At 43.8% G+C, this 27299-nt stretch overlaps 1 protein-coding gene across 3 annotated transcripts in view; it reads right to left on the bottom strand.

Moving 5' to 3' along the window:
* Spen (spen family transcriptional repressor) overlaps positions 1 to 27299 on the bottom strand; it is a 76721-nt gene that overhangs the window by 46420 nt on the left and 3002 nt on the right. For all 3 annotated transcript variants that reach the window (XM_041651679.1, XM_041651677.1, XM_041651678.1), the window contains exons 2-3: positions 15668 to 15988; positions 11009 to 11485 (exon numbers count right to left, since the gene is read on the bottom strand). In XM_041651679.1, the coding sequence (XP_041507613.1) occupies positions 11009 to 11485; positions 15668 to 15988 (798 nt within the window). The remainder of the gene's footprint in view (positions 1 to 11008; positions 11486 to 15667; positions 15989 to 27299) is intronic.

Genomic DNA, 27299 nt, shown 5'->3' with positions numbered 1-27299 from the left:
TCACTTGAAAATAACCTGCACGCTAGCATTCTTTCCCATACCAAAAATAAATTTTTAGCCAGGTGTGGTGGCACAGACACGAGGCCAGGGGACTGGAGAGGTGCTTGTGGTTAGCAGTCCTAGCCTGAGGACTGGACAGATGCAACAAGCCAGGCACCCTGCAGCCCCCACCCCAACTCCCACAATAGGGAGTCTGCTGGCCCTTCTAGCCTCCAAACACACAAATACACACCACACACACAGAGTTCAAGTTCAAGCAGGTCTGGAATACAGAATGAAATTCTGACTCAAAAAAGGGGGAAGGGGGTACTAGGGATACAGCTTCTAGTAGAATCCTGCTCAGAAGCATAAAATCTTAGCTTCCATTCCCATCACTAAAAATAAAAATACGGCTAGGAATTCATAAATAAAAGGTGAGAGCCAATCTTCTCACACTTATAAGCCACCACTCAGAAGGTGGAGGAGGGGTGAGGGTCAGAATTTCTAGGTCATCCTCCAGAAAGTAGAGGCCAACCTAGGCTACTTGAAACCTGAACATGATAGCACCTTCAATCCCTGCACTTGGGAAACAGAGGCAAGTGGATCTCTCTGAGTTTTGGGCCAGCCTGATCTACACAGTAAATTCCAAGACAGCCAGAGCTATACAGTAAGACCCTGCCTTGAAAAAAAAATACAAAGTTAAAACTCACACAGTATCAAAGCACAGATTTATTTACCCCCAACTTATTTTAATTCCGTTCAACCTAACAAACCCAAAGCAACCCCAGCACAAGCCAAGGGAAAAAGATGGGAAGCCAGGCAGAGCTCAAAGAAGCCCCAGGGCCACCAACCACCAGTGCCCAGATCATAAGGGAACACAGCGAGGCAGCAACAGGGCAGGACAGCACCGCATCTTCTGGGCTCTGGGCGGCGACCCACTGCAGAGGTGAGGGGGGGGGGGGCACAAATAAAAAAAAACGGCAGCGTGATGACGGCCGCTGGCCCCGCCTCTAGGCTCGCTGGGCCCCGCCCCTGAGAGCACACCCACGCCACACCCACGTCACAAGGCCTGTGGCAGCCGCTGTCCCTGAGCCCAGCAACGCCACAAACAAGGCAAAGGCTGGCAAAACAAGGAAGCCTCCAGGAGGTGGCAAAGGGCCAGCTCAAACCGGATAATTCCAGTTCAGGCTGGTTAGAGATATAAACACACAGTTCCTAGCTTCCCAAACAAAACTCAACCTCGCCCCTGGGTTCTATTCTCCAGAGGCAGAGCAAATCCTGGTCAGCCCAGCACTGCTCCCAAAATGCAAGGTATATTCTTTCAGCCCTGGCACTACCAGAAGCCACACTTTTTTCTTTTCTTTTCTTTTTTTTTTTTTTAAGTGTTCACTAAAATAATATACAGCGTTTCTGGGAAACAAGCTTGGAAGCGGACATGCTCCTAGATCCCCACAGACAGAACCAGGCAGGTTCACCAGAGCCATCAGGAAGCAGACGCTTTGCTTTTCCAGTTCTACACTTAGCTGGGCCGTGCTCTCAGCCTTGATACCCAAGGTTTTTTGTGGCATCCGAGGAACAACAAAGCGAAGCACTCAGCGGCCAAAAAAGGAACATTAGCAAAACAGGGACTCTGCAGTGACCTCTGCAGGCTGCCGGCAAGGGGAATGCAGAAAACTTTTCTTCCCTTACCTTTAAACAGCCCTAAAACTACAAGAAGCAGAGAATGTGCAAATGTTGTTGTTTTCAGAAGAAAACAGGAGGTTTGGGAGGAGTTTTAGGGCACAAAGACTTGCTGCTGTCCCTCAGCTCTGGCCACCGACTACCCGTTCTAACAATAACTTCCAGAAAAACCCAGATACCGCGCTTCAAGGAGGTAACACAACACCATTAACTGATTCTTACTGGATAGCATCACAGTTGATAATCATAAGCTAGAAACTCCGTCTAACAGCTAGAAAGGCCGACAGTAAAGAGTTAGTTTTTGTTCATAACAAATTTGACATGGGGGGGTGGGACAGACAGGGTTTCTCTGTGTAGCTCTGACTATCCTGGAATTCAGAGCTCAGCCTGCCTCCGTGTGTACCACTACAGCCTAGCTGGCACTATTTCTGAACCCTTTCTTAGATAAGGCAATACAGCACCTTAACTTAGGCTTAAATCAGAGTGCAGGTATTTGCATTTTAGGTGAAAACAAGGACCATGAGACAATTGAAGACCAGCCTCTTAAAGAGTATGTACTGGTTAAGGGACGGAGCTTAGTGAGAGAGCATGTGCAAGGCCCTGGGTTCCATACTCAGCATCCCCCTCCCCAAATCCTACATCTTTAACCTTTGACACTGGCCGCTTTAATGCCCCCAAATATACATGTACTTCGATTGTTATTCCAAAAAGAGCAATATAAACCTGTTGACTTTCACAAACTCGCATGTATATATTTTTTTTTGCAGCTGGTAAGAGTCCGTTTTTAATGGTCTCTTAACACTAGCAAACTTTCTTCATACTACTCAAATGGGAAAAAAATAACCTTTCAATGATGTGGGATTCCCCTCTGTATGCTGTGATTACCATTAATGAATAAAGAAACTGCCTTGGCCTGTTGATATGGCAGAACTTAAGAGGCAGGCGGGGGAAACTAAACTGAATGCTGGGAGAAAGGAGATGGAGTTTGGAGAAGCCATGGAGCCTCCAGAGACAGACACGCTGAAACTCTGCTGGCAGGCCACAACCTTGTGGTGATGCAGATTAATGGAGATGGGTTAAATTAAGATGCAAGAGTTAACAAATAAGAAGTTAGAGCTAGTGGGCCAAGCAGTATTTTAAATAATATAGTTTCTGCATCATGATGATGATGATGAGATATATGATATAGGGTCTGTCTCCAGCATGCTGGGACTAAAGGTGTGTAATACCAAAAAACCCAGCAGGAAACTTTTACTTAATATATGTATGAAAGCTACTCCCACTTGTGGTAGTTTCCAGCAAATAATACATTATCATAGCAAAGTATATGACCAGGTAATAAAAGGAGCATTCACACAAAGGATAATAGTATGTATCTATGACAATCCTTGAACACAGGAGGTAGTGGCACTGCAAGAACCTCTCTCAAAAACACAGAGCAAGGGTTAGGGAGACAGCTCAATCAATGGGTTCAGTGCTTGCTGTGCAACTCAAGGGCCTTAGTTTCCATCCCTATAACTAGACAATTCTGTATGGGAGCCTGTATCTTTAATCCCTAAGAGAGCTATGAGGTGTTGACAGAAGAGGCCTACTAGCTTGGCAGGAGCAGTGGGGGAAAGAGACCCCACCTTAAAGATAGAAGACAAGGACAGGAATGTACTGCCATGCACACACAGGGTAAGATTTTACAAAGCATTCATTCTCCTAATTAACACCTAAAAAAAACTACACTTACAAAAAAGCTAAACGCAGGTGTCACCCGACACAGTCCATGTCCCAACCCCAGGGTTCCCTCCTGCTTTCAAACTGCAGGTGACTGCAGTTATGGAAGGGTTTCTATCTGAACTGGAGGGACCTGCAAGAGTTCCTCGTAAGGTTAAAAGGTCTTCAAGAAAGCAACCTCTGATCTGGACACGTCATTCAGATGCTCGCAGGACCACGTCGGCCTTGGTCTTCATAAGAAACAAGAGCTTTCTACACGGGGACAAAGTCTCACTATGCAGGTCAGGCTGCCCTTGAACCTAAGCTGCCTCAGCCTGCAAGGTCTGCAAGGTGCAAGGATTATGTTATGAATCAGAAGCCATAGCTCTACCTCAGTGGTAAGGCAAGGTCTTCATTTGATCCCTAACAGCGAGGTGTATGTGTGGAAGGGAGGTGTGTGAATCCAGAATTTATTCAATATTTTAAATTTTTTATATTTTACTCCAAATTTGGGTAAGATAAAATTCCAAATGTCTACCATTAGGGGAAAGCTTAGTGGCATTGTAGACAACTGTAGTTTTCATTTCAGACAAGGTCTCCTGTAACAGAGGATAGCCTCCACCTCCTAGGCTTACATCATACAAGACCAGGCCCACTCATAGAAAATTTTTAATATAATTTACTCAAAATTTTTATTTAAAACTAATATGTTTACAACTATACCTAGAAAAAAACTTAAGCAAAATTTTTCCAAGACAGCAGGGTAGCTAATAGGGTTAAAAAGGAACTTGCCTCCTGACGACCCACATAGAAGAGACACACTCTACACCCCTGCAAGCTGCCCTCCAGCCTCCACACAAACATGGTGCACACAATGTAATTTTCAGTCGGGTATAGTGACACACACCTTTAATCCCAGCACTAAAGAGAGAGAGGTAGGTAGTAGGTAGGTAGTTTTGAGTTTGAGGCCAGCCTGGTCTACACAGTGAAACTCTTCATCAAAATTTAAAAACAGCCAAAAAAATGTTCATTTTTCTTTCAAGTAAAAGTCAACTACTCTAATGTAAAGGAAATGTATCAAGGAGGAGGCAGCAGTGCCGCAGCCAGGATGAAGCCCTGGGCTTCATGCACATCTGGCAAACACTGCACTAGTAATCTAGTCAAGGACGGCCTAAGACTTAAGGCCATGGCAGTCTCAGTCTCCCAAGTGTTTGATTTGGTGGTCTGTGCCTCTACTATCACACTAGACAAACGAGGCATCCAAAATCGGTCTAATAAAGATCCAGGCATGTATCTAGTAAAGAAACACCTAAACCCCATTGGGTGGTGACCGTAGCATCCAGTTCATTCTGAGGATTTCAACTATCAGTTACATAATAAATGTTCTGGTTTCAAACACTAAAACTGTAATGCATTTAAAAGTGTTCCGTATTGGGGGCATGCTAATTTTTTCTGCACTGTTCCAATTCTAGTACATGTGCTGCTGAAAGGAGCCATGGTGGCGCACGCCTTTAATCTCAGCACTAGGGAGGCAGAGGTAGCAGATCTCTGGAGTTTGAGGGTAGCTTGGTCTACCAGGACAGCCAAGGCTGCACAGAGACACCCTAAAAATAAACAAATAAGTGGATAAATAAATAAGTAAACAATGACATGTTGTGTTGAGGACCCAGAAGATGGCCCAGTAAGTAAAAGGTGCCATTGCATAAGCCTGGCCACCTGAATTCAATCTCCTGCATCCACAAAAAGTAGAAAGAGAGACAGACCCAGCTCCAATGTTGTCCTTTGACCTGAACAAGCACATCATAGTCGCACAACCATTCACACACACACACACACACAAAATTTAAAACAAATATGTAAAGTGTTCTGTTAAAGGAAAAAATGGCCGGAGGTGTTGGTGGACACCTTTAATTCTACCTTCAAGAGGCAGCAAGTGAATCTTGCCTGGTCTACACAGAGGAACCGTGTCTCCAAAGATAAAAACAAAACAGAGGGAAAGTGACACAGTAAATGGCAGCTAGGACAAAGAAGGGTACCTCCAGCAGCACAGGGCGGCACTTGGGAGTTTGTACAAGGGGCCTGTTTCTCATCAGCTAGACGTTGTGACAAGCTATGAGAAAGAGCAAATGCCTCTCTTTCAGAAAGACTATGCAACCACAGTCAATAATTGTGTGCTCACTCACTTCAGGTGGGCTACTAGAGTCTTGTCACCAAAGCAGGGTCAAAGGTGAGCCTCCCAGTCAGCCAAGTTGACAGGAGAGAAACCATGGTGTGGACAAGCTACATTGTTTCGATATACAATGTTAATTTTAAACATCTCTAAGTAGCTTTTGTGACTATTACATTTAAAAGTCATCCAAAAAGAGAGAGGGAGAGGGGCTTTTTCTTTCAGTTTGTCTGTCTTTTCATATGATTTAGTTGTAGAGAAAAAGAAACCATCTGATGAAGGAACAAGGCTAAGAGACCCTTCTCGATGCCACAGGACCTAATTTTACTCACAATGACATGACAAAAGTGTCCACCTATCTCCACTGGTTCTGCTTCCCCCTTGGTGTTAACTAAGAATCCCTCCCGTGTGTCTAAGCTTATCAGCTCATCTAGAAAAGCAGACCAGGTCCTGTTCCTGGAGGAGAGCCCCAGTGATGCACCACTGATTCAGTCACCACGAAGTTCATCCTGGTTTTCATGAGTCAGCACAAGCTGACTCTAACAGACTGTCTCCCATCATTCCCAGTCAGGCTTTCCTTCTCTGAGATCTAACAGTTTATCTATTCAAGTTTAAGCTCCATGGTTTCGATGAGGTTGGTTTGTTTGGCTAGTTGGTTTTCTAGAGAGCAGGGTGGTAAGGTTTGTGAGTCTGGGGGTCTTTCTTTGGTTGCTGTTGCTGTGTGTGTGTGTGTGTGTGTGTGTGTGTGTGTGTGTGTGTGTGTTAGAGAACAAAGCCCTATGGCATGCTAAGCCAGCACGTTACCAAGTGAACCCAGAAGTTACCTTTCCAAAGCACACATCCACAAGCCATCTCTCTGAAAATCCTTCAAGTGCTTGTCTCTGCACGAAAAACAAACCCCTGGGGCTGGAGAGATGGCCCCATGATTAACAATACTTACTGGCTCTTGCAGAGGACCTGGGTTCAGTTCCAAGCACTCATACAGTGGCTCACAACTATACATGATTCCAGTTCCAACATATCTGAAACTATATTCTGATCTCTGTGGAAACCATGTACATGTGGCACACATTTACATATACAGGCAAAACACTAATACACTTAAATTTAAAAAAATTAATTTAAAAGGTTAAAAACCTTAATTATTAACATGTTTAAACTATTTTTAAATTATCTCACAGTATTTTATATGTCTAAAATTTAGAACTTTAGGGCTGATTTGTGCTCCTTGTACTGGTAAGTTATATCATAATAAGGAGGCCAAGGAGCTCTCCATGGGTTTGGAGAAGGTCACTGGTGGGTTCTTGCTCTGCCCCTACTCACCCTCCCCAGGGTCTCATGTATCCTAGGCTAGCCTCAAACCTACTATGTAGTGGAGGATAACCTTCCTGTCTCTCCCTCCTCCGTGTTGGGATTACAAGTGTATGATACCATGTCTTGTTCTCTGGGGTTCTACAGGTTGAGCCTGGGCTTTCTACATGCCAGGCAATCTTGGTACTTACTGAGCTGTGTCTCCAGCTTAATTCTGCCTGGTGAAGTGTTTTTTCCCCTTTGAAGAGGTTCTAATACATTTTTTGGGTCATTGATTTCCTTTCCTATATAGTAATACAGAAAACACACACACATGGTTTCTTTTTCCTTAGTAGAGGGAACACAAGCTTGATTGTGTTCACAATTCACATACACATTTTTGTTTGTTTTTCAAGACAGGTTTTCTCTGTGTAGCCCTGGCTGTTCTGGAACTAGCTGTGTAGACCAGACTGACCTCGAATTCTCAGAGGTCTGCCTGCCTCTGCCTCCCTAGTGCTGGGATTAAAGGTGTGCACCACCACCTCCTGCACAATTAATTCCCTTGATCGAGGTAACTCACTCCACAGCAGTGTTTTCTGGACCTGAGCCATTACCTGAGCCTCAAATTAGCTTATTGATTTCCTTCTGTTAAAATGTGACTGACAGCTGCTTCGTGATGACAGTTTGGTGTCTATGTATAGAGCAGTGGGAGGACAGAAAGGTTATCTAACTCTTGAGACCTAGGGTAGCACTGGTCAGGCTGTGACGGATATGTAGAAGTAGAGAAAAGAAGAAAGGCATTTTAATTTTGACAGGAATGATCTAAATGTTTTGAGATCAGCAAATAATTTGTTTGTTTGTGTGTGTGTGTGTGTGTGTGTGTGTGAGAGAGAGAGAGAGAGAGAGAGAGAGAGAGAGAGTTGTTTTCTCTGCATAGCGCTGGCTGTCCTGAAACCTCACCATGAAGCCCAGACTGGCCTCAAACTCTCTGCATCCCGAGCACTGAGATTAAAGGTGTGCACCATCTTTCCTGGCTAAGACCAGCGTAAAAAAAGTAAATTAATGAGCCGGGCGGTGGTGGCGCACGCTTTTAATCCCAGCACTCGGGAGGCAGAGGCAGGCAGATCTCTGTGAGTTCGAGGCCAGCCTGGTCTACAAGATCTAGTTCCAGGACAGGAACCAAAAAGCTACGGAGAACTCTTGTCTCGAAAAATAAAAATAAAAGGGGGGGAGGGGGGGCCTGGAGAGATGGCTCAGTGGTTAAGAGCACTGCCTGCTCTTCCAAAGGTCCTGAGTTCAATTCCCAGCAACCACATGGTAGCTCACAAACATCTGTAATGAGGTCTGATGCCCTCTTCTGGCCTGCAGGCATACAAGCAGACAGAATACTGTATAAATGATAAATAAATAAATATTTTTTTTTTAAAAAAAAAAGGCAAATTAAGCTGCTCAGCTGGTCAGATGTGGTCTTCCAGACACATCTTCTATGTAAGAAGGTAAACCTAGACACAGTCACCTGCCACAGTCATCCTCAGTATCTTCTTGCTCACCCACTTTCTCCCTGAGATTTAGTCCTTAAGTCATGTCCAGGTACATCCTGCCTTTCTTCAAGTTCAGAAAGTCAGAAGACAGATCTTAAAAACTAAGAACAGGACTGGAGGTGGTGGTTCATGCCTTTAATCACTGCAGTTCGGAGGCAGAGGCAGGCCTATGAGTTTGGGGCCCAGTCTGGTCTACAGAATGAGTTCCAGGACAGGCACCAAAGCTACAGAAAGAAACCCTTTCTCTAAAAACCAAAAGCCCAAACAAACAAATAAAAACCCTGTGTGAACAGGGATTAGCTCCATCAACAGCATCAGATCACTTCTGCATTTATAAACTCTGAGTCCCACTCAGACTGTAAGCACGCATTCAGTGTAAGGCTGCCCAGAGCTTCACATCACAGACTTCCCTGACATCAGCATCAGTGAAAGCTTTGACCCAGACACTGACATCAGCGCCCACACACACTTCAGTAAACGCTTCAACCCAGACACCAACATCAACATGCACACATGTCAGGGAAGTTCTAAGCCCATGAAACACTGAGGGATTCCTTCAATGGCAGATTTTCAAGAAATGACAAAAACGTGACTATCTTAAGAAACCCCAGGCAGGAGAACGAAACAGTGAGGTTCTCTGATCTGCCAAGAGGATTAGCTTCATCAACCATTCGTCTCGACAACAAGCCAATCTAACTTCTCTGACTTCCAAAAGTTAAGTGCCTGCGTCACTCAAACATGGCAATTTCCCAAATATTTAGATCACAGCTAGATTAGGAAGATGAGGCTAAAATTTCCACTTTATTATTCTGAATTAGACAATTTAGGAAGCCTGAGAGCTATTCAATTATGTGACCATTTGCTTCTCTTAAATCTAAGCACTTTTTTTTTAAATTTTCATTGGTGTTTTTCCTGCACTATGAGGGTGTTGGATCCCCTGGAACAGGAGTTACAGACAGGTATGATCTGCCATGTGGGTGCAGCTGAACCATCTCTCCAGCCCAAATCCGGATTTTTTTTTAACAGGTCAAAGAAGCTGTGTCCTCCAACTTTATATAATATGTACCACCTAAATTTACTGTAGGGCACCTGGTTTAACAGTCTAACTAGAAAGGATGAGAAGATGCTCAGGCCTGACAGCATGAAGTAGGAAGAGCTGCTGGCTACGCGGGAGAGTTTATATTCTGAGGTTGCTGTAAGCACATTATGTTCCGTTTTCATTTTAATGCAATAAATCTCACTTGTTTTCTGCCAATTTGGGATTGTTTAGCTATAAGGAACAGCAGATTCAAACAGGGTTTTACCCTGTAGGCAGGGTATGGACTCTCTTGCCTTAGCCCCCTGTGTAGTAGCCATTACAGACAGATGCCACCATACCTACTTCTAAAGTACGTTTCATATACACGATAAGAAAGTTGAGGCCCAAGAATCACAAGCAATCTATCCAGTTACATAAAGAATATACTAGCTACTGAACTCTGTAACTTCAAATTCCACACAGCGTGACCTCTAAGTCTCCTTGTTAAGACGACCTTCAACTTATTGCTTATCTTTAACATAAAACTTGATACAAAAAAAATCCCAATAAATTCATTATCTCAGCCTTGGAAAACAAAACGGTAACCCTGGGTGAAGGAATGCATTTATAAAATGTGGTAAAGCACACTGCAGTGATAAAATACAATTAAAGCTGGTTTGCCCAATGGCAATGAACAACGTATTCTACAACACATTTACCCAACAGCTTTGAGAAATGCTCATCCACAATGGGAAGCTGACGCCACACACTTAAATAGAAATAAGACAGGCATGGTGATGCACGCCTTTAATGCCAGCACTTGGGAGCAGAGGCAGGAGGATCTCCATGAGGTTTTTTTTTTAAAATATTTATTTGTTTATTATGTACACAATATTCTGTCTGTGTATGTCTGCAGGCCAGAAGACAGCACCAGACCTCATTACAGGTGGTTGTGAGCCACCATGTGGTTGCCGGGAATTGAACTCAGGACCTTTGGAAGAGCAGGCAATGCTCTTAACCGCTGAGCCATCTCTCCAGCCCGATCTCCGTGAGTTTAAAGCCAACTTGATCTACAGAGAGAGTTCCCGGACAGTCAGGGCTACACAGAGGAAACCCTGTCTCACAGCACTTCCTTCTCCACCCACAAAGAAAAGAAAAGAAAGATTCACTGTCACAAAATCTGCCTCACCAGGTTCCTGTCACTATTTCTCTTCCTTTTTAGCAATTTAACCTCAAACATGTAAGGGATAAAACAGCACTGGTAAACCATCAGCTAGATTCTGGTTAATTCAATCAATGCCTGCATGCTACTCATTAAACATAAATCTAAGATTACTTTCTTCAAAAATGAAGTACCACTGGGCAATGCTGACGCACACCTTTAACCCCAGCACCTGGCAGGCAAATCTCTGAATTCGAGGCCAGTCTGGTACACAGGGGGAGTTCCAACACAGCCAGGTCTACACAGAGAAACCCTGTCCTGAAAAATACCAAAATAAAAGAGAGAGAGAGAGAGAGAGAGAGAGAGAGAGAGAGAGAGAGAGAAAGTGCTACGATCAACACCATTAGCCCTGCCCCGAGCATCTGAGAATGCACGATGGGTACGCTGAGCAGACAGATGGCTGCACCTACCTGTCGGTGCTGGTGCTGGTACTGCTGCTCATCGACTCGCTACTGGAGGATCTACTTCGAGAGCCGCTGCCGCTGGGGGACCTGGTGGGTCTAGACGCTTGGCTAGCCAGCCTCTGCGGAGACTGGTTTCTAGACTGGGACGAATGTGGTGACCGACTCCTGCTGTGCTGGTAGCTGCGCTCTGGCCTTCTGCCTCGTACCTCCCGGGGAATGTCGTCCCTGTAGATATCCCTGTGTACCACGCTGGGCAGTGTAAACTGCTCCCGAGCCCTAGGTTCATATCGGGGGTCATGAGCATCAAAGCGGTTTGGACTTCGACTCCGAGAAGTGTAATAGAGCCCGTGTTGTAAAGTCCGCTCTCGAGGGTCTCTATAGTAATCCTGATCGTAATGTCTCGTCCGATCAAATGCTCCTGTCCCCCGTTCATGGTGTCCATAGGCACTATGTTCATAAGCACGCTCCCTGTTATCTGAAGCCCTGCATTTAGGAGGGGAAAATATTTAATCAGAAAGGAGCAAGCAAAACTGAAAGCAAGTCATGCAAACATCCATTTCAGAGTTGTCTTTGCACCTCATCACTCTCTACGCAGCACGGACCTTAGTAAGCAAACACTGACAAGCTCAACATTTTACTTGACTTGAAAACTTCACTAGTGAGCATTGTTTTTACTTATATTGGGCTGGCCTTCCTCAGTAGTGTTCTGCATGTCAAATGATCCCTTTATGGGAGATTTTTCAACTTGTATAAAAGGGTGTGTGTATGTGTTGTGAATACCATTGTTTGGTTGTTTTGGGGGGTTTTGTTGTTGTTAGTTTTTTTTGACACTCTCATAGCTTAGGCTAACCTCAAACTCCCTATGTATGTATATAAGGATGACTTCTAATCCTGTATCCACCTCCTAAGCACCAGGTGTGTCCACAATGCACAATACCCAGTTTATACCATGATAGGTTGGCCTCCAACTCAGATCAGCCCCAAATGCTGGGATTAAAGGGAATGCACCCACCAGGCCCAGCTTAATGTTGGAGGTTTTTTTACAGTTTCAACTGAATAAAACATACACTATATTTCTATTTACTTGCAGTTTATTTCAGAACACATCTGTGTACTGCACTGAGGAAAACATTGACGCCTTTGACAGCCCACGTTCTGCAGTAGGAAGACTGCCAAACAAACCAAACAATTCAAATGCAGTGTTTTCTTACTCCTAAACTTTTCACCCCCTAGAGACAGGGTCTTGCTATACAGCCCAGGCTAGATTTGAACTTCCTTTCTTTCTTTTTTTTTTTAGATTTATTTATTTATTGTGTATACAGTGTTCTGCCTACATTCATGCTTCTAAGCCAGAAGAGGGCACCAGATCTCATTACAGATGGTTGTAAATCACCATATGGTTGCTGGGAATTGAACTCAGGACCTTTAGACAAACAGGCAGTGCTCTTAACCACTGAGCCATCTCTCCAGCCCTAGATCTGAGCTTTCAATCCTACTGCTTCACTCTCCCTAGGAATCAGTGCTGTAAGGTACATCTCACAACTATCAGGCCTCTCATTAATTTTGATGCTTGGGTCCTCTGAATAAATTACTAAGCTATATAAATTGCCCAAACAAGTATATTTAAAAATGAGAATGGCAGCTTAAAAATAATTAAGATATCAAAATATTGGGATGTTGCATAACACTGTCTGCATAACTTTACCTAAGATTGAAAGCTGTTCTATCTCCCAGCTGCTACGTAATTTTTAAGTACTTATACCATGACTAGTTTTTCTTAATATATGTGTTTAACGACTGGAAGAAATAGGTTCTCTTGGCTTTGAGCGTATCAAAGGTGCCTAAGATAAAACTGGCAATGCTGGCAACGGTGAGCTACTTGTGAGCAGCTATTAGTCATGACCTGACTTAACAATACTGGCTTTGGTTTTGCAGTTCTGAGGTCCAATCCAGGGCTCTGGACATGTGGACCAAATGTTCTACCACTGAGCTACATCCTCAGTTCCCTGAGATTTTTAGTTAGGGTGTTGATGTTCACCAGCCCAAGAGTACAGGATGTAATGCATGTATAAGAGTGTACACGGGCTTGTGTGGTAACTCAGACACTGGGCATGGGAGCCCAGACCCTTCATGGGAGGCAGAGACAGGTGAGACTCTGTGACTGTGATGCCAGTGAGACTCTGGCTCAAAAAACAACAAAACCAACGGGAAAACAAGGAAGAAAGGAAAGGCCCTACTCTCTTAAGAAATTCTAAGTTCTCTACTTCTGCAGGGCATGGGCACAAGTCACTGGAGCTGTTCTACAATCTCACCCACTATCAATCTTCTATCAAAAGAAAGAAAGAATCTTGAGAGATAAAAAATTAGAATCTCTCCCACAAGGCTAGAATCAACGTTTCTATCACCATCATTTTCTCAGTCCATTCCCAGATTCCCAGTATCTCCATTAGCAGTCCCTTTCCCTCAGCATCTCACTTAGTACCAGCCCTACTATCCTAGACCGTGTGGATGTGTCTGTACACACATGTGCATCTCCATGAATCCAAGGCCATGTGGAAGACACACACCAGGTGTACCTTCCTCGACCATTTCATGCCTTATTTTCATTCTCATTTTGTAGCCTTGGCTGATCTGGAACTCACTGTATAGACCAGGCTGGCCTAGAACTCACAGACTCTCACCAGCCTCTGCCTCCAGTACTGGGATTAAAGAGGTATGTCACTGCACTCAGCCTACATCTTAGTTTTTGAGACAGGGTCGCTCACTGAACTTGGAGCTAGCCAAATGAGCTAAGTTGGCTGCCCAATAAGCAACAGGAGTCCCCGTCTCCAGCTCCCCAATGGGAGTGACGGCTGCACATCACCATGCCAGGCTGTCACTGGGTGCTAGGGATCTGAGTCCAGTCTTTGTGGTCCCATGGAGAGCATCTTATCTACGGAGCCATCTCCATGGACTCCTGATAGGCTATTTTTGCATTTTTTTTTTTGCTGCCAATATGGAAAACTAAGCTGGCAAAAGGAGAGGGGATAAGTACTATATTTTCTTCTGAAGTGTATTAAATAACATTATTTTCCTTTTTCATTAACTACAACTCCGAAACTTGAACATTTTCAGTGTCTAACAAGGTTTCCTTTAGATTTACACGAAAACATCGTAATAGGTCAGTTCTGCACACTACCAAATGTTAATTGGTAAAGCCTTAATTAATGATGTAACAGAAGCAATAGACAATTACTGCTACAGCTGGCATTTTATAAGCATGTGCAGCTCTTATCCATTAAGAAGATACAGAGGCAGGCATAAGAGAAGCAGATCTGACTGCTAGTCTTGGATTCATCTATTAGTACTAAATGCATCTAAAGTTAGTGGGGGAAAGAAAGGGTGTGACTTGGGTTAGAAGAGGGGCTAATATACACAGGTCAGGACATACCAACCTTTTCCAACTGTGGAAACACGACCTATAATCCCAATTAAATCTAAGGAGAGAATTGTGAACATAACTTCCCCAATTTTGGCCCCTCTTACGGGGGTAATCCACCTTCTTAGTGGGCAAGGGTGTCAAATGATATTTAGATGAACCACAAGAAAAAAAAAATCTTAGTGACCAGACAAATAATTCCACAGGAAGCAAGTAGTCCCAGACAAACTGTAACTCTCAAACCCCCAGACTTCTTTCTTGAGATAGTAGACAATTATAAATTGATCCACATTCATAAAAATCTGCAGCCCTAAACACGATCAGGCAGCTGGCATCGAGGAAAATCTCTCTACAATTCCAGTGAGTGAAGAACAAAGTTGCTGACAACTGTCCACTTTTGTAGACATCCAGCCCAGTCAATATGACTGCTGTATCCACAACTGACAGTGCTGTGTTCAAAGCTAAAGGTCCTTCAACAGGGTGGCAACCTGCTTAAGAAGTGGACAGTAATCCTCTTCCCCTCGGCTAATGGAGTCTGAGCTGGTAGCATCCCATACATTCCAGCAGTTAGGAGGCAGCTGTACTCCAGCATTTACGAATGTCCATCTTTCCTATTTCCCCATTCCATCGAGTGTAATTCCACAGAAATTGAATATATCCAAAAGGGAAAAATCCAGCATTGCCTTTGTTTTTCCTTACCCAGGTACACATTTCCATGCTCAAGTATTGGTTGTAGTATCCAAATGGTTGAATCAACGATCTGCTAGATATTTTGTGACAATCCAATTTGTTTGTAGACTTTGCATAATGAAAACTGAGAGGTGCTTATCAGCTTGTAAAAGATCTGCAGGCTCTGATATTCCGGAAATATTCCACATAGCCCGAAGACAAAACCAGTATCCAAATAGCTCCATCTGGTAGTAAGGATATATCCAAGGAAGGCCTTGATAATATCCAACAGGAGAAATACTTCCTTCTAGAAGCCAGGTAACTCCAAAATTGATGCTGCTGTAAGACCTCTTCCACCACGTTAGCTCAGGAGTAGATATCCATCTGCTGCAGGAAATATCCTCTATGGTTCCATGAAGTACCAGCCACTGGGACAGACATCACTTCCGTTTCCAACCCAAAATAGGAAACATGAGAATGCCCAAAACTTTAAATCCATCTGGGGCCCCTAAATTTGAGTTTCTGTTTCTCACCACATCAAATACAAAATACCTGCCTACAAAAACCTTGGAACTTACCCATCGAGTCTCCGTTCATAGCGTCCTTCTCGTGCATGAAGTGATGGTGGGGGGCCATAAGCTGGCCCTCCACCACTTCCTCTGAACCCAGAAACCTCTCTACTACGAGATGCTATGGAAACTGTATCATCCAATCCCCGAGCAGCACTTGGAATAGTGCCTGGTTCATTATAATCCGTGCGTAGGTCTCTATCTCCCATTTTGTTGACTGAGTTGTGAGCTTTCTGTGCACTTTTGATGTCCACAAAATCCACAAAGGCAGCCACTCCTCCTTCAGACCCCCGCTTGGGGAGAATTTTGACACTTTCCACGCGGCCATATCTGGAAAAAAATGAAGTAAAGTTATTTGTGTATCAATACCATCCCACAATGTTTCCTTTTAAAGTAATTTACATTATATATGTATGGAACATGAACTACAAAGTGGCTTTTTGTTGGGGGGTACTTATTTGTAAATGTTCATGGTGCGCGGAGGCCAGAGAATTTTCTGAGACAGGGTATCGAGCTTGATCAGGCTAGATGGGAAACCAGCAAGGAGATCACAAGGGTGTCTAGCATCGTGAAGGTTCTAGGGGTCAAACACCAGTCTCTGTGTTTGAACAGCAAGTACTTTACAAACTGAGTTATCTCCCCAGTTCCCAAAATAGCTATTTAAATGGCTCCCACTACAATACACACAGTATCACACAATCTTCGAAAGCTCATTTGCACTTAACAGGTTTTATACTCTCTGAGACAAATATTTGCACATCTTGCTTGATTTGGTTTGTTTCTTTCGAAATAGGGTTTTTCTGTGTATCTCTGGCTGTCCTGGAACTCACTCTGTAGACCAACCTGGCCTCAAACTCACAGAGATCCGCCTGCCTCTGCCTCCCGAGTGCTGGATTAAAAACGAGCGCCACCGCTGCCTGGCTGCCATATCATTATTTTTCTCTCATTTGTATTTCTGAAACTAAATTAACTTTTCCAGAACACATAACTAAAACAAACCCCTCAAAAGTTCTCAGTCATATTTACGTTGTAACAAAGATTATTAAACCAAAAATAAAATTGAAGCGGCTTTAAAATACTCAAGTGTGGTCTGGTAACATATGACTACAGTCCAGACACTCAGGAGATACAGACAAGAAGGTTAAGAGTTATCACCAGTAGCCGGGTGGTGGTGGCGCGACTTTAATCCCAGCACTCGGAGGCAGAGGCAGGCGGATCTCTGTGAGTTTCAGGACACTCAAGGCTACATAGAGAAATCCTGTCTTGAAACCCCACCCCCAAAATTAAACAAGTAGACTGAAATAGATAGATAGGTGGGTGGGTGATAAAAATTTGAGGGAAAAAAAAAGTCTTGTCGGGTGGTGGTGGCCCACATCTTTAATCCCAGTATTTGGGAAACAGGCAGGCAGATCTCCAGGTTTGAGGCCAGCCTTATCTACAAAGTGAGTTCCAGGACAGCCAGGGTTATACCGAGAAACCCTGTCTCAAAACATCAACTTCCCCACTCCCAGAAAAAGAAAGAAAGAGAGAGAGAAAAAAGAAAAAGAAAGAGGAAGAACGGAAGGAAGAATGTCAGTTAGTCTTTAGGGGCTAGAGAGATGATTCAACAGGTAAGAGCACAGGACAGGCTGTTCTTTCAAATGACCTAGGGTTGGGTCCCAGCACCCACATGGTACCACACAACCATCTATAACTCCAGATCCAGGATTCTCTTCTGGCCTCCACAGGCACCAGGCACACAAATCGTGCACAAATATATAGGCAGGCAAAACACTCCTGCACATAAAAAATTGAGAGAGGGAGTGAGAGTGTAAGAATGAGTGTGTGTGTGTGTACCGGGCTGGAAAGGTGGCTCAGCTGTCAAGAGTATGTATGATCTGTTCCCTGTTCAATCCCTAAGACCAATGTCAAGTCCACAGCATGTGTCACACCAGCCTCCGCAGATCTGGTCCTGCTAACTCCACAGGCCCCTGTACTCACTCACATGTGCATAGCCACACATATACATAATTAAACTTAAAAAATTTTTTTTTGGTTTTTTGAGACAGGGTTTCTCTGTGTAAAAGAGCCCTGGATCTTGTTTATAGACCAGACTGGCTTCAGAGATCCACCTGCCTCTGCTTCCTGAATGCTGAAATTAAAGGTATGTGCTACCACTGCCCAGATTAAAAAAAAAAAATTTTTTTTTTTTTTTTGGTTTTTCGAGACAGGGTTTCTCTGTGGCTTTAGAGCCTGTCCTGGAACTATCTCTGTAGACCAGGCTGGTCTCGAACTCACAGAGATCCGCCTGCCTCTGCCTCCCGAGTGCTGGGATTAAAGGCATGCACCACCATTGCCCGGCCAGCTTAAAATATTTTTAAAGAGGTTATGTTCTAGGGACTTGATTTATAAGGCAACAAAACCGAGACTATTTGTTTCATGGAATTTACAGCTGCAGCTTCCTAAAAGATGAAAAGAAGACCTTCCTAGTCTAAACCAATCCCTCAGCGCCGCAAGAAACTTGCTACCCAATTTCCAGAGCATCACTAACCACGTGGAGCCATATCAGCCTGCCCAGCACCACAGTAACAGTAGGGCAGCCCAAGAAGCACCTCGTGGAGGAGCAGGCTTCACTTGCATGATGAGTGGGTTCAGTCCCTAGTAGCCAAAATCAAGAAGCATCGGTACGTTAAAAGTTAATTTCTCTCAACCTCTCCCTCATTAGCTGGATTAACAGAAATGTTTAATTTTAATTTCACCTTTTGAAACTGGTCTCATAGGCAACAACAACAAACTGCCACATGCTTCATTTGCATAGTCCTCCCACTTCATACAACAATCCTCCCTGAGTCATTCTTGAAATAAGACAACAGAACTACATCCTACTAAAGAAAATAACTCATCAAGTTTTCTACCTAATTCCGCTTTGTCTACAGCTAGAAGGCCATATCCCAGGAGCTGGGAGTATAGCTCAGTGACAAGAGTACTTGCCCAGCATGCACAAGGTCCTGGGTTCAAATCCCAGCATACATATATACACAAAGATCAAAATTAGCCAGGCACAGCAACTCACCCCTTTAATCTAGTGCTCTGGAAGCTAAGGTGGGAGACCAATATTCTGAGGCTGAGCAGGGCTATAGCAAGACCCTATCTCAAAACAATAAAATCTGCAGCATGAGGAAATACCTATGATCCCAGCACTCAAAAGCCAGCTGCAGGAAAGTCAGTCATTCTGTCCTTGGCCGCATAAAGTCTAACCTGCCTAGGCTACATGATATCCTACTTCAAATCAGAGGTAGGAGGGGATCCTCCTCTGCTGATATAAAAGTTTTTTGTTTCGTTTTGTTGTTTTTTTTTTTTATCAATTTGGTTAACTATTTATTTTTTTGAAACAGTATCTTCCAAAACAGCCCAGTTTGGCTTCACACTGGTAACTGTCCTAGGTCACCCTCCTGAGCCCTTGGAGCACCAGGTGCACCCACCAGTCACTGCAAAGTTTGCCTTCTCCTTAGCAAACAAGATTCTGAGGCTGGGAGGAGGGGGGAGCGCTCAGTGGCTGAGCTCTAGTTACTCTTGCAGAAAATCAGGCTTTGGTTCCCAGCTCTCAGATTGGTGGCCCACAATCCTCTGTTAACTCCAGTTCTAGGGGACATGATGCTCTCGTCTGACCTCCACAGACACCAGGGACACACACTGTGCATATATATACACATGCAGACAAAATACTCATACACATGAAATGCAAAATTCTAAAATACAAAAAAAAACCTCTAGAAATTAAAGAAAAAAATCTAATATGCAATTAATTTATGTTATGAAATTGACTTATAAATTTTAGTTACTAAAGATGGCTAAAAACCCAAAATCAGCCAGATGGTGGTGGTGCACTCCTTTTAAATCCCAGCACTCAGGAGGCAGAGGCAGGCAAATCTCAAGAGTTTGAGGCCAACCTGGCCTACAGAGTGAGTTCTAAGGCAGCCAGGGCTATACAGAAAAATTCTGTCTTGGGAAACAAACAAAACAAAATATCCCTAAGCCAGCACAACAGTTGACCAAACACCCTGACCGCTTTTTTTTCTTGGGGAAGGCTGGTGAGACAGGTTTGGTTTTCCTGGACGCCACTATGGAGAACAAACTGGCCTTGAACCTGCAGCAATTTTCCTGCCTCTCTGTCTCTGAATTACAACTGTGAGCCAACACATTGGGCTCCTGGTCTCTAGAGAAAAAGCTAATACCCTGAGCTATCTGTGTCCTTGGAGTGCCAGGAAAGGAAGGAGGGGACAGAATTTACAACTGATGTATGTTCAATCTCTGCCAAAGCAAACAAAAATCACAGGGCTGTGGTATAACCTTGAGGAAAGCAGCAGAGATTGGTTAGAATGCAGAATCCCTACAATACAGGAAAGGACCCAGCCAACACGCACCACTACCACCCCCCAAAAAAAGGGAGGAAAATATGAAATCAATCAATGTAAGATGCTCAAGGGCTGGGGAATTAGCTCAACAATGGAGCCTATATATAAGGCTCTGGGTTTGAGAGGGAAAAGAACTGTCCACATGGGGCTGGTGAGACAACTCAGCAAGTCAGTTCTCCTGCAGAGGACCCGCGTTCAGTTCTCAGCACCTGCAGCAGAGGGCTCACAACCACTGCCCCTAACTCCAGCTCCTACTCATCTAGGCCCTCTTCTGGCCTCTTCCAGCACTGCACTACAGCAGACCTGTTTTTTAAGGAAAGAAATAAAAGTATTTTAGGATTATAGCTTTGAACAGTCACTCATGTTTAAAAACAAGGGAAGAATTAGTCATTTTGGTGTAATTATGATGATAATAGTACTGTGGTATCTTTAAATAGTCTTACATTTGAGAAGTACTGAAACACTAATAGATAAAATAAGTCATCTGAGATCTGTTTCAAAACAAAGGGCTGAAGTGATGGCTTCTTGGTTAAGAGCAAGTACTGGCTGGGCATGGTGGCCCACACCTTCAATTCCTAGCACTTGGGAGGCAGAGGCAGGTGGATTTCTATGAGGGACAACAAGTTGCTCTACACAGCAGGTTCCAAGTCAGCCAGAGCTACGCTGTGCCACTCTGCCTCAAAAACAAATCAACAAAACAAACTGTATCCCAGCAGCACTTAGGGACACTGAGACAAAACTGCTTCAGGTTAAGAAAGATTCCATTGGAACTCAGCAGTTAAGAGTACCTGCTGCTCTTCCAGAGGACATGAATTTAGTTCCCAGCACCCACATGGTGGTTCACAATCATCTGTTAACTCCAGTTCCAGGGGATCCAATGCCCTCTTCTGACCTCTGTGGGTACCAGGAACGCACACAATGCATGTACATAGGGTACAGGAAAATATACACAGAAAGTAAAACTAATAAATCTTTAAAAGTGGTATCTTAGGAACTGGAGTGATGGTTCAGTGGTTATAAGCACTGCTCTTCCAGATGACCCACGTTCAATTCCCAGCACCCACATGGCAGCTCACAACTACCTATAATTCCAGTTTCAAAGGACCCAAAACCCATGGCAAAACACCAATGCACAAAAAATAAAAATAAATACCAAGCCTAGACAGAGAAACCCTGCCTCAAAAAAACAAAATAAATAAATAAATTTTTAAGAAAAAATGGTATCTCTTTCTTGGTGCAGGGGTTTGCACCTTTAATCCCAGCCCTCTAGTGGCAGGGGCAAGTCAATCTCTGAGTGCTAGACCAGCCTGGTCTCCAGAGTGAGACCCTGTCTCCAGAAGTAGGGCAGGTTATAAAGGAAAAAAAGAGTTCATGTACAACCTTGTAGTGAATTCTAACCCATCGATGGCCACAGAAGATCCTACTGAAAAGGGGGAGGGGTGACTAAGGCTGCACTAGGGTTTCTCTGAAGTTCAGAACTGTACATGCTCTGTATGGTAAGCTTCAGGAAACTGATTTTCCCAAGTCCACATTAAAGGCTGCTGCTTGCATTATTCATTGTAAGGCAAAATCATCACAATGAATTTCCTAAAACTTGTTCTCAACGTAGTAAGAAAGTCGATAAATTAATTATTTGACCAGCAGGAGAAAAAAACACACCCCAGAGTAATGAACTGCTTAATCCCAAACCCAGGGTGCAAGCAGAACAAGCCCCAAACATCAAGTGCAAGGTGGCACTGAGTCTGCTATAAAATGCACCAAAGGCAACATCTCTGACAGAGAAGAAAAGGGCAAAACCAGCAAAGCCACTTCCTATGCCATCTTCTTTCCTTGCCAGCCTCATCATGCCGGATTCCAAGGAACTGCTAAGAGCCTCCAGAGGCCATGTCCTCAGAAGTGGCAGGAGTGGGTGGGAGCCCGAGTAACTGGGAGACCAGATACAAAGAACAATAACTAGTGAGCAAAGGGAGTCAGGTTCACCACTGCTTCAGAAGAGATTTATAAATACAGAAAAGGGGAGGATAAAAACTTCTTACCCCTTGAGACAGATTAGCGAATTTTTAAAAGGGCTTGTTGTGGGTGCCCGGTGAGCCGGTTTGATCCCTGGATCTTCATAAGGGAAGAGAACCAACCCTCCAAAGTTGTCCTTTGACCTACATACTACACACACACACACACACACACACACACCACAGCATGCTCAGGCCTGCATTCGTGCACACCATACACAAAGAATCATATGTGGACTCATTAAATCACGTGGCATGTAGGTGGGTGTGATGACTCAGTGAGGAAAGGTGCTTGCTACCAAGCCTGTCGACCTGAGTTCAATTCCCACGGTAGAAGGAAAGAACTCCAAGTTGTCCTCTGACCACCACACGCTTGCTGTGGCAGATGTGCATACATGTATGTACATGAAAGTAGATGTAAGTTAAGAGAGACAGCTGCATGTTCATGATTATACACGCGTGTGCAAATGACACACAGCTCTGGAAGAAAAAAAACCACAGAACTGAGCACTTGATTTCTAGCTGGGCGGTGGTGGTTCACACCTTTAATCCCAACACTCAGGAGGCAGAGGCAGGTGGATCTCTGTGAGTTTGAGGCTAGCCTGGTCTACAAGAGCTAGTTCCAGGACAGGCTCCAAAGCTACAGAGAAATCCTATCTCAAAAAAAAAAAAAAAAAATCTTGATTTCTTCTGCTGTCTCTCTTCCTGTTCAGAGGTAGCCATCATTCTGTGTTTCTCACCAATAAATCTCTTGGGATGGGGGTCGTGATATGGGGGGCAGGAGAGATGGTTCAGCAGGTAACAGAACACAATATTCTGGAAGACCCAAGTTCAAGTCTGAGCTGCCCATGGAAGGCAGCTATCTCACAACTAGGCAAGTAACTCCAGCTCCAGAGAATCTGATGCCTTTGGCCTCCACAGGCATCTGCACTCACAAGCACATACCCACACAGAGACCCGTGCACATTATAACTAATAAAAAATAAATCTAAAAGTTTTCATTTCTGCACAACTACACCCAGAGCAAAAAATGCTTCTTCTAGAACTGGGATGTTAGCAAACAATATTAAAAATAAGCCTTTGTCATTCCTAAAACACTTAAAAAAAATGAGGGGATACAGTAGGTAGTCACCCCCCAAAAGAGGGGGACAGTTGGGGATTCTCTCTTTAAGAGTCCACCCTGGGCTCAAATTTATCCTCCTGCCTCAGCCTCCCAAGGAAGACAATCACAGTGGCATGAAACACAAGGAAGAGCTATTGGCCAGTGCTGAGGTTGCTAGGCAGAGACTTGATAGAGAGACTGACTACCAAGGCAATCCCAGGTACCTCCCACTAAGTACCTGTCACGAAGGGGAAGATTGTAATATGTAAACCAACCTAGTTAGGCAATTTTTCTGTGTTGTTTTAAGAGAAAGTCTCTTTACATAGCCCTGGCTGTCCTAGAACTCACAGACTGGCCTCAAACTCACAAAGATCTGCCTGCCTTGGCCTCCCCAGCGCAAACTTAAAAGCAAAGTGAGGACAAGGATGGACAGGCGCTGGATGCTTAAGACCGCTTAATGCCACCCGCCACTTCCCCTAGACAGGGTTCTCTGTGTAAGGGCCTGACTGACCTGGAACTCTATAGACCCAGCTGGCCTCAAACTCACTGAGATCTGCTTGCCTCTGCCTCCCGAGTGCTGGGCTAAAGGTGTGTACCACCACTGCCCTACACACTTATCACTCTTGTGGATCGGGCTTCAATTCCCAGCACCCACATGGTGGCTCAAAACCGTCTGTTACTCCAAGGGACTCGAAACCCTCTTCTGATCTCCTCAGACACCAGGCACACGTGAGGTACATACATTCAAGCAAAACAATTATGTACATAATATAAAATAACTAAGTCTTCCAAAAAACAAACCACCAGTGAGTAATGAGCCAGGTTATTACCCCCAGATCCAATCTGAAGATGGGAATCCATCAGCCCTGTGGTTTTCTTTCCAAGAACGCATGGCCTGATCTGGTCATAAGGAAGAACCAGAGAGACCCAGTCATCCTGAGAAGCAGTGTTCTTTAAAACTCTGAAGTGCAGGATGGACTAGAAATAGAACCCAGAGATAAAAGAGTGCTTGCCACATTAGAAGGGAACTAGAGTCCAGACAGCTGAAAGGACTGTCTATGTGGCACTGCGGGCTAGGATTCTGGGGCAGAAGAGCACATCCGATGAGGAGGTTTGCCCACCCTATAATTCCAGCACTCAGGCTGAGGCAGGGACTCATAGGGAGTTCAAAGTGAGACAGGCATTATCTCAGAATGCGCTAACTTCCTGAAATATGAAAATACACAAGCTGGGTGTGGTGGCTAAACCTGTAATCCCAACTCAGGAGGAGGGAGGCTGGGGAAAGAGTGTCTCGGTTCAAAGCCAGCCTGGTTCCATGTAGTGAGACTGTCTCAAAAACAACATGTCAGAATTTCTATACTTAAAATCATAAATAACTGAATCTAAATGCTCAAGTCAGAAAGGAAGTCCCCTTCATAGGCTGCCTGCCTACCATGCATGAAGCTCTAGCTCGTCTGATGCCTACCTAGAACCACATAAACCAGCCCTGACAGGTCACACTAAAATCCCAGCACAAAAAGGTCATCCTCAAACTAGCAAATTCAAGGCCAGACTGAGAATAGGGAGACCCTGTCTCAAAAGAAAAAAGCAACCCAGTATGGTGGCTTAATCCCGGCAGTTGTGAGGCAGAGGCAGGAGGTGAATCTCTATGCTTACTGAAGGTCAGTCTGAGCTATACATCAAGTACCAGGGCCAGCCAAGGGTACATTAAGGAGACCCTGTGTCCCCCCCCCCAAAAAAAAACAAGGCAGTGGTAGTGTATTGTAGGCCTTTAATCCCAACACTAGAGAAGCAGGGGCAGGTGGATCTCTGTGAGTGCATGGACAACCTGGTCTACAGAGTGAGTTCCAGGATAGTGAGGGCTACACAGAGAAAACTAGTCTCAAAAAAAAAAAAAGAAAGAAAGGGAGGGAGGAAGGGAAGAAGGAAGGGAGGGAAAGAAAAGAAAAAATAATCTACAATAGAATGACAAAAATCCTAATTTAAACTCAGTGAATTCTTTGTCTGCTTTGTGTGTGTGTGTGTGTGTGTGTGTGTGTGTGTGTGTGTCTTTGTTTTTCAAGACAGAATTTCTCTGTGGAACTCTGTAAATCAGGCTGGTCTCAAACTCACAGAGATTTGCCTGCCTCTGCCTCCCAACCTCCCAAGTGCTGGAATTAAAGGCATCTCATTATGTAGCCCTGGCTGGCCTAGAGCTCACAAAGATCTCCCTGCCTCTGGAAGTTTGCAGATTTCTAGAACTAAAGGGGTTAAGCGCCACTCAAAAGTCCTCACACTAATTTTTAACTTAGTGGACAAGGACACGTGGGAGGACACTCTGAAATATGCAAAGCACACATTTGAAAACCAGTATGTATGACTCAGAAAAATCACAAGCTAGGGGTGCAAGAAATGGCTCAGCACTTGCTGCTCTGCCAGAGGACTGGAGTTAGGTTCCCAGTGCCCACATGGGTCTCTAACTTTAGTTCTAGGAATCCACACCCTCCTCTAGCCTCCCTGGGTGCCAGATATATGGCAAGCAAAACACCATTACACATAAAATTATATGATATATATATATATATATATATATATATATATGCTACAAAGAAACCCTGTCTCAAAAAAACTGGGGTGGGGGGAGATCGTCCAATAATAGCCAAATCTAGAAGCTCAATTTTTTTTGTGTGACTACTCAAGCTTCATAGTTCATTCTAAACACTGGAATGTCTGATTGCAGCTCAAACCAATACTAGAGAGGTTTTACACCTTTAGATGTTGGAGGTTCGACCCAGGGATTCAACAGTAAGAACTTGCCATGTGTGAGACCCTGGTTCCATCCTTGGCTGAAATAAAGAAGGGGAGCAAAAATAATAGAAAAGAAATATATAATCTCCAACTGGATATTCAAGTTTTCATGAAATATATTAAATACTTTTTAAAATGTTGTAGGGTCTACTGGGTCAGGCTTGTAATCCCAGAACCTGGCAGTTTGAGAGAAAGCCAACCTGGGTCATACAATTAAATGGCAGCCTGGTACGAGAAGACCAACTTAAAAATAAAATTAAAAAATAAAAATTAAAAAAAATAACCAAATACTTCAAATTAAGGAAACATGAGAGCTGGAAGCACACAGCAAGGCTTTGCTCCCGTCACCACTACTATCTTTATGGCATTATATCTACATAAAAATTTCCAAAGCTTCAGCATTAACATGGCTAAAAATATCTCATAAACCAAGCCTGACTGAGACCTCTTCATAAGCATACTAAACAGTATAAGCCAAGGCAACCAAGAGCCTGGAACAAAGATGGCTGGGTTGAGTGCCTTCTCCAAGACAAACGCCGGCATCCTTCTTTGAAAGGAACCCTCTATTTTCCTCCAACCTGACACATACATTTTTTACAGAATATAAAATATATTTTAAGCATTCTATATTAATTTTAATGCTACTCCAAGATAACTGAATTTTCCTGAGCTTTCAAAATAAGCACAAAAAAAAGTCCATGAAAATACACACTCAAAGTCACCATATTCCAAAGTAGAGGTGACATCAAAGAAACCATCTTATCGCAAATAAAGGACATAGCAATGATGGCATCTAAGAATATCCTCCTTAGGAAGGATGGATGAAAACGTATGCTATTATTTTATTTTGTGACCAAAAAGATATCTGAATCATTGTGCTAAATAAAACATTTCAAACAAAAAAAGTGTTTTTAAGGAGGGAACACCCCAGTCAATGGCTATATAATATTTAACCTGTCTATAAAGGACCAGTGATGGGTGGATGAGAAAAATCCAGTGTGTGACTTACTTAAATCTGAAAATAAGACAAAAAGAGTGTTTAGGCCTTTAAGGGTTCTATTCACTTGCTCATTCCAATTCAAAGAGTCGCCATTCCACACTCCTCTCTCTCACCAGACAGCAACCAATTGTTGTGCAATTCCTCCCTCCAACGCTTCAACTCTGCTAATATACAAAGGAAAGGACTTTCCATTGTGGCCCTGCAAAGAATCTTTGTTAACTAAAACTCTATTCAGAAACAGTCGTTTAATTTTCTTAATTCAGCATACAGAAAGCTGTAAAGAGAACTAACACAGAAGATTTAGTATATGCAAGAAGGTAAAGCCAATTTTTAAAAATTACTCTTATGT

This window comes from Microtus oregoni, unplaced genomic scaffold (assembly GCF_018167655.1).
Source record: "Microtus oregoni isolate MIOR12 unplaced genomic scaffold, Mior012 000005F_ref0000423, whole genome shotgun sequence".
NCBI lineage: Eukaryota > Metazoa > Chordata > Mammalia > Rodentia > Cricetidae > Microtus > Microtus oregoni.
This window is presented reverse-complemented; position numbering and strand designations above follow the sequence as displayed.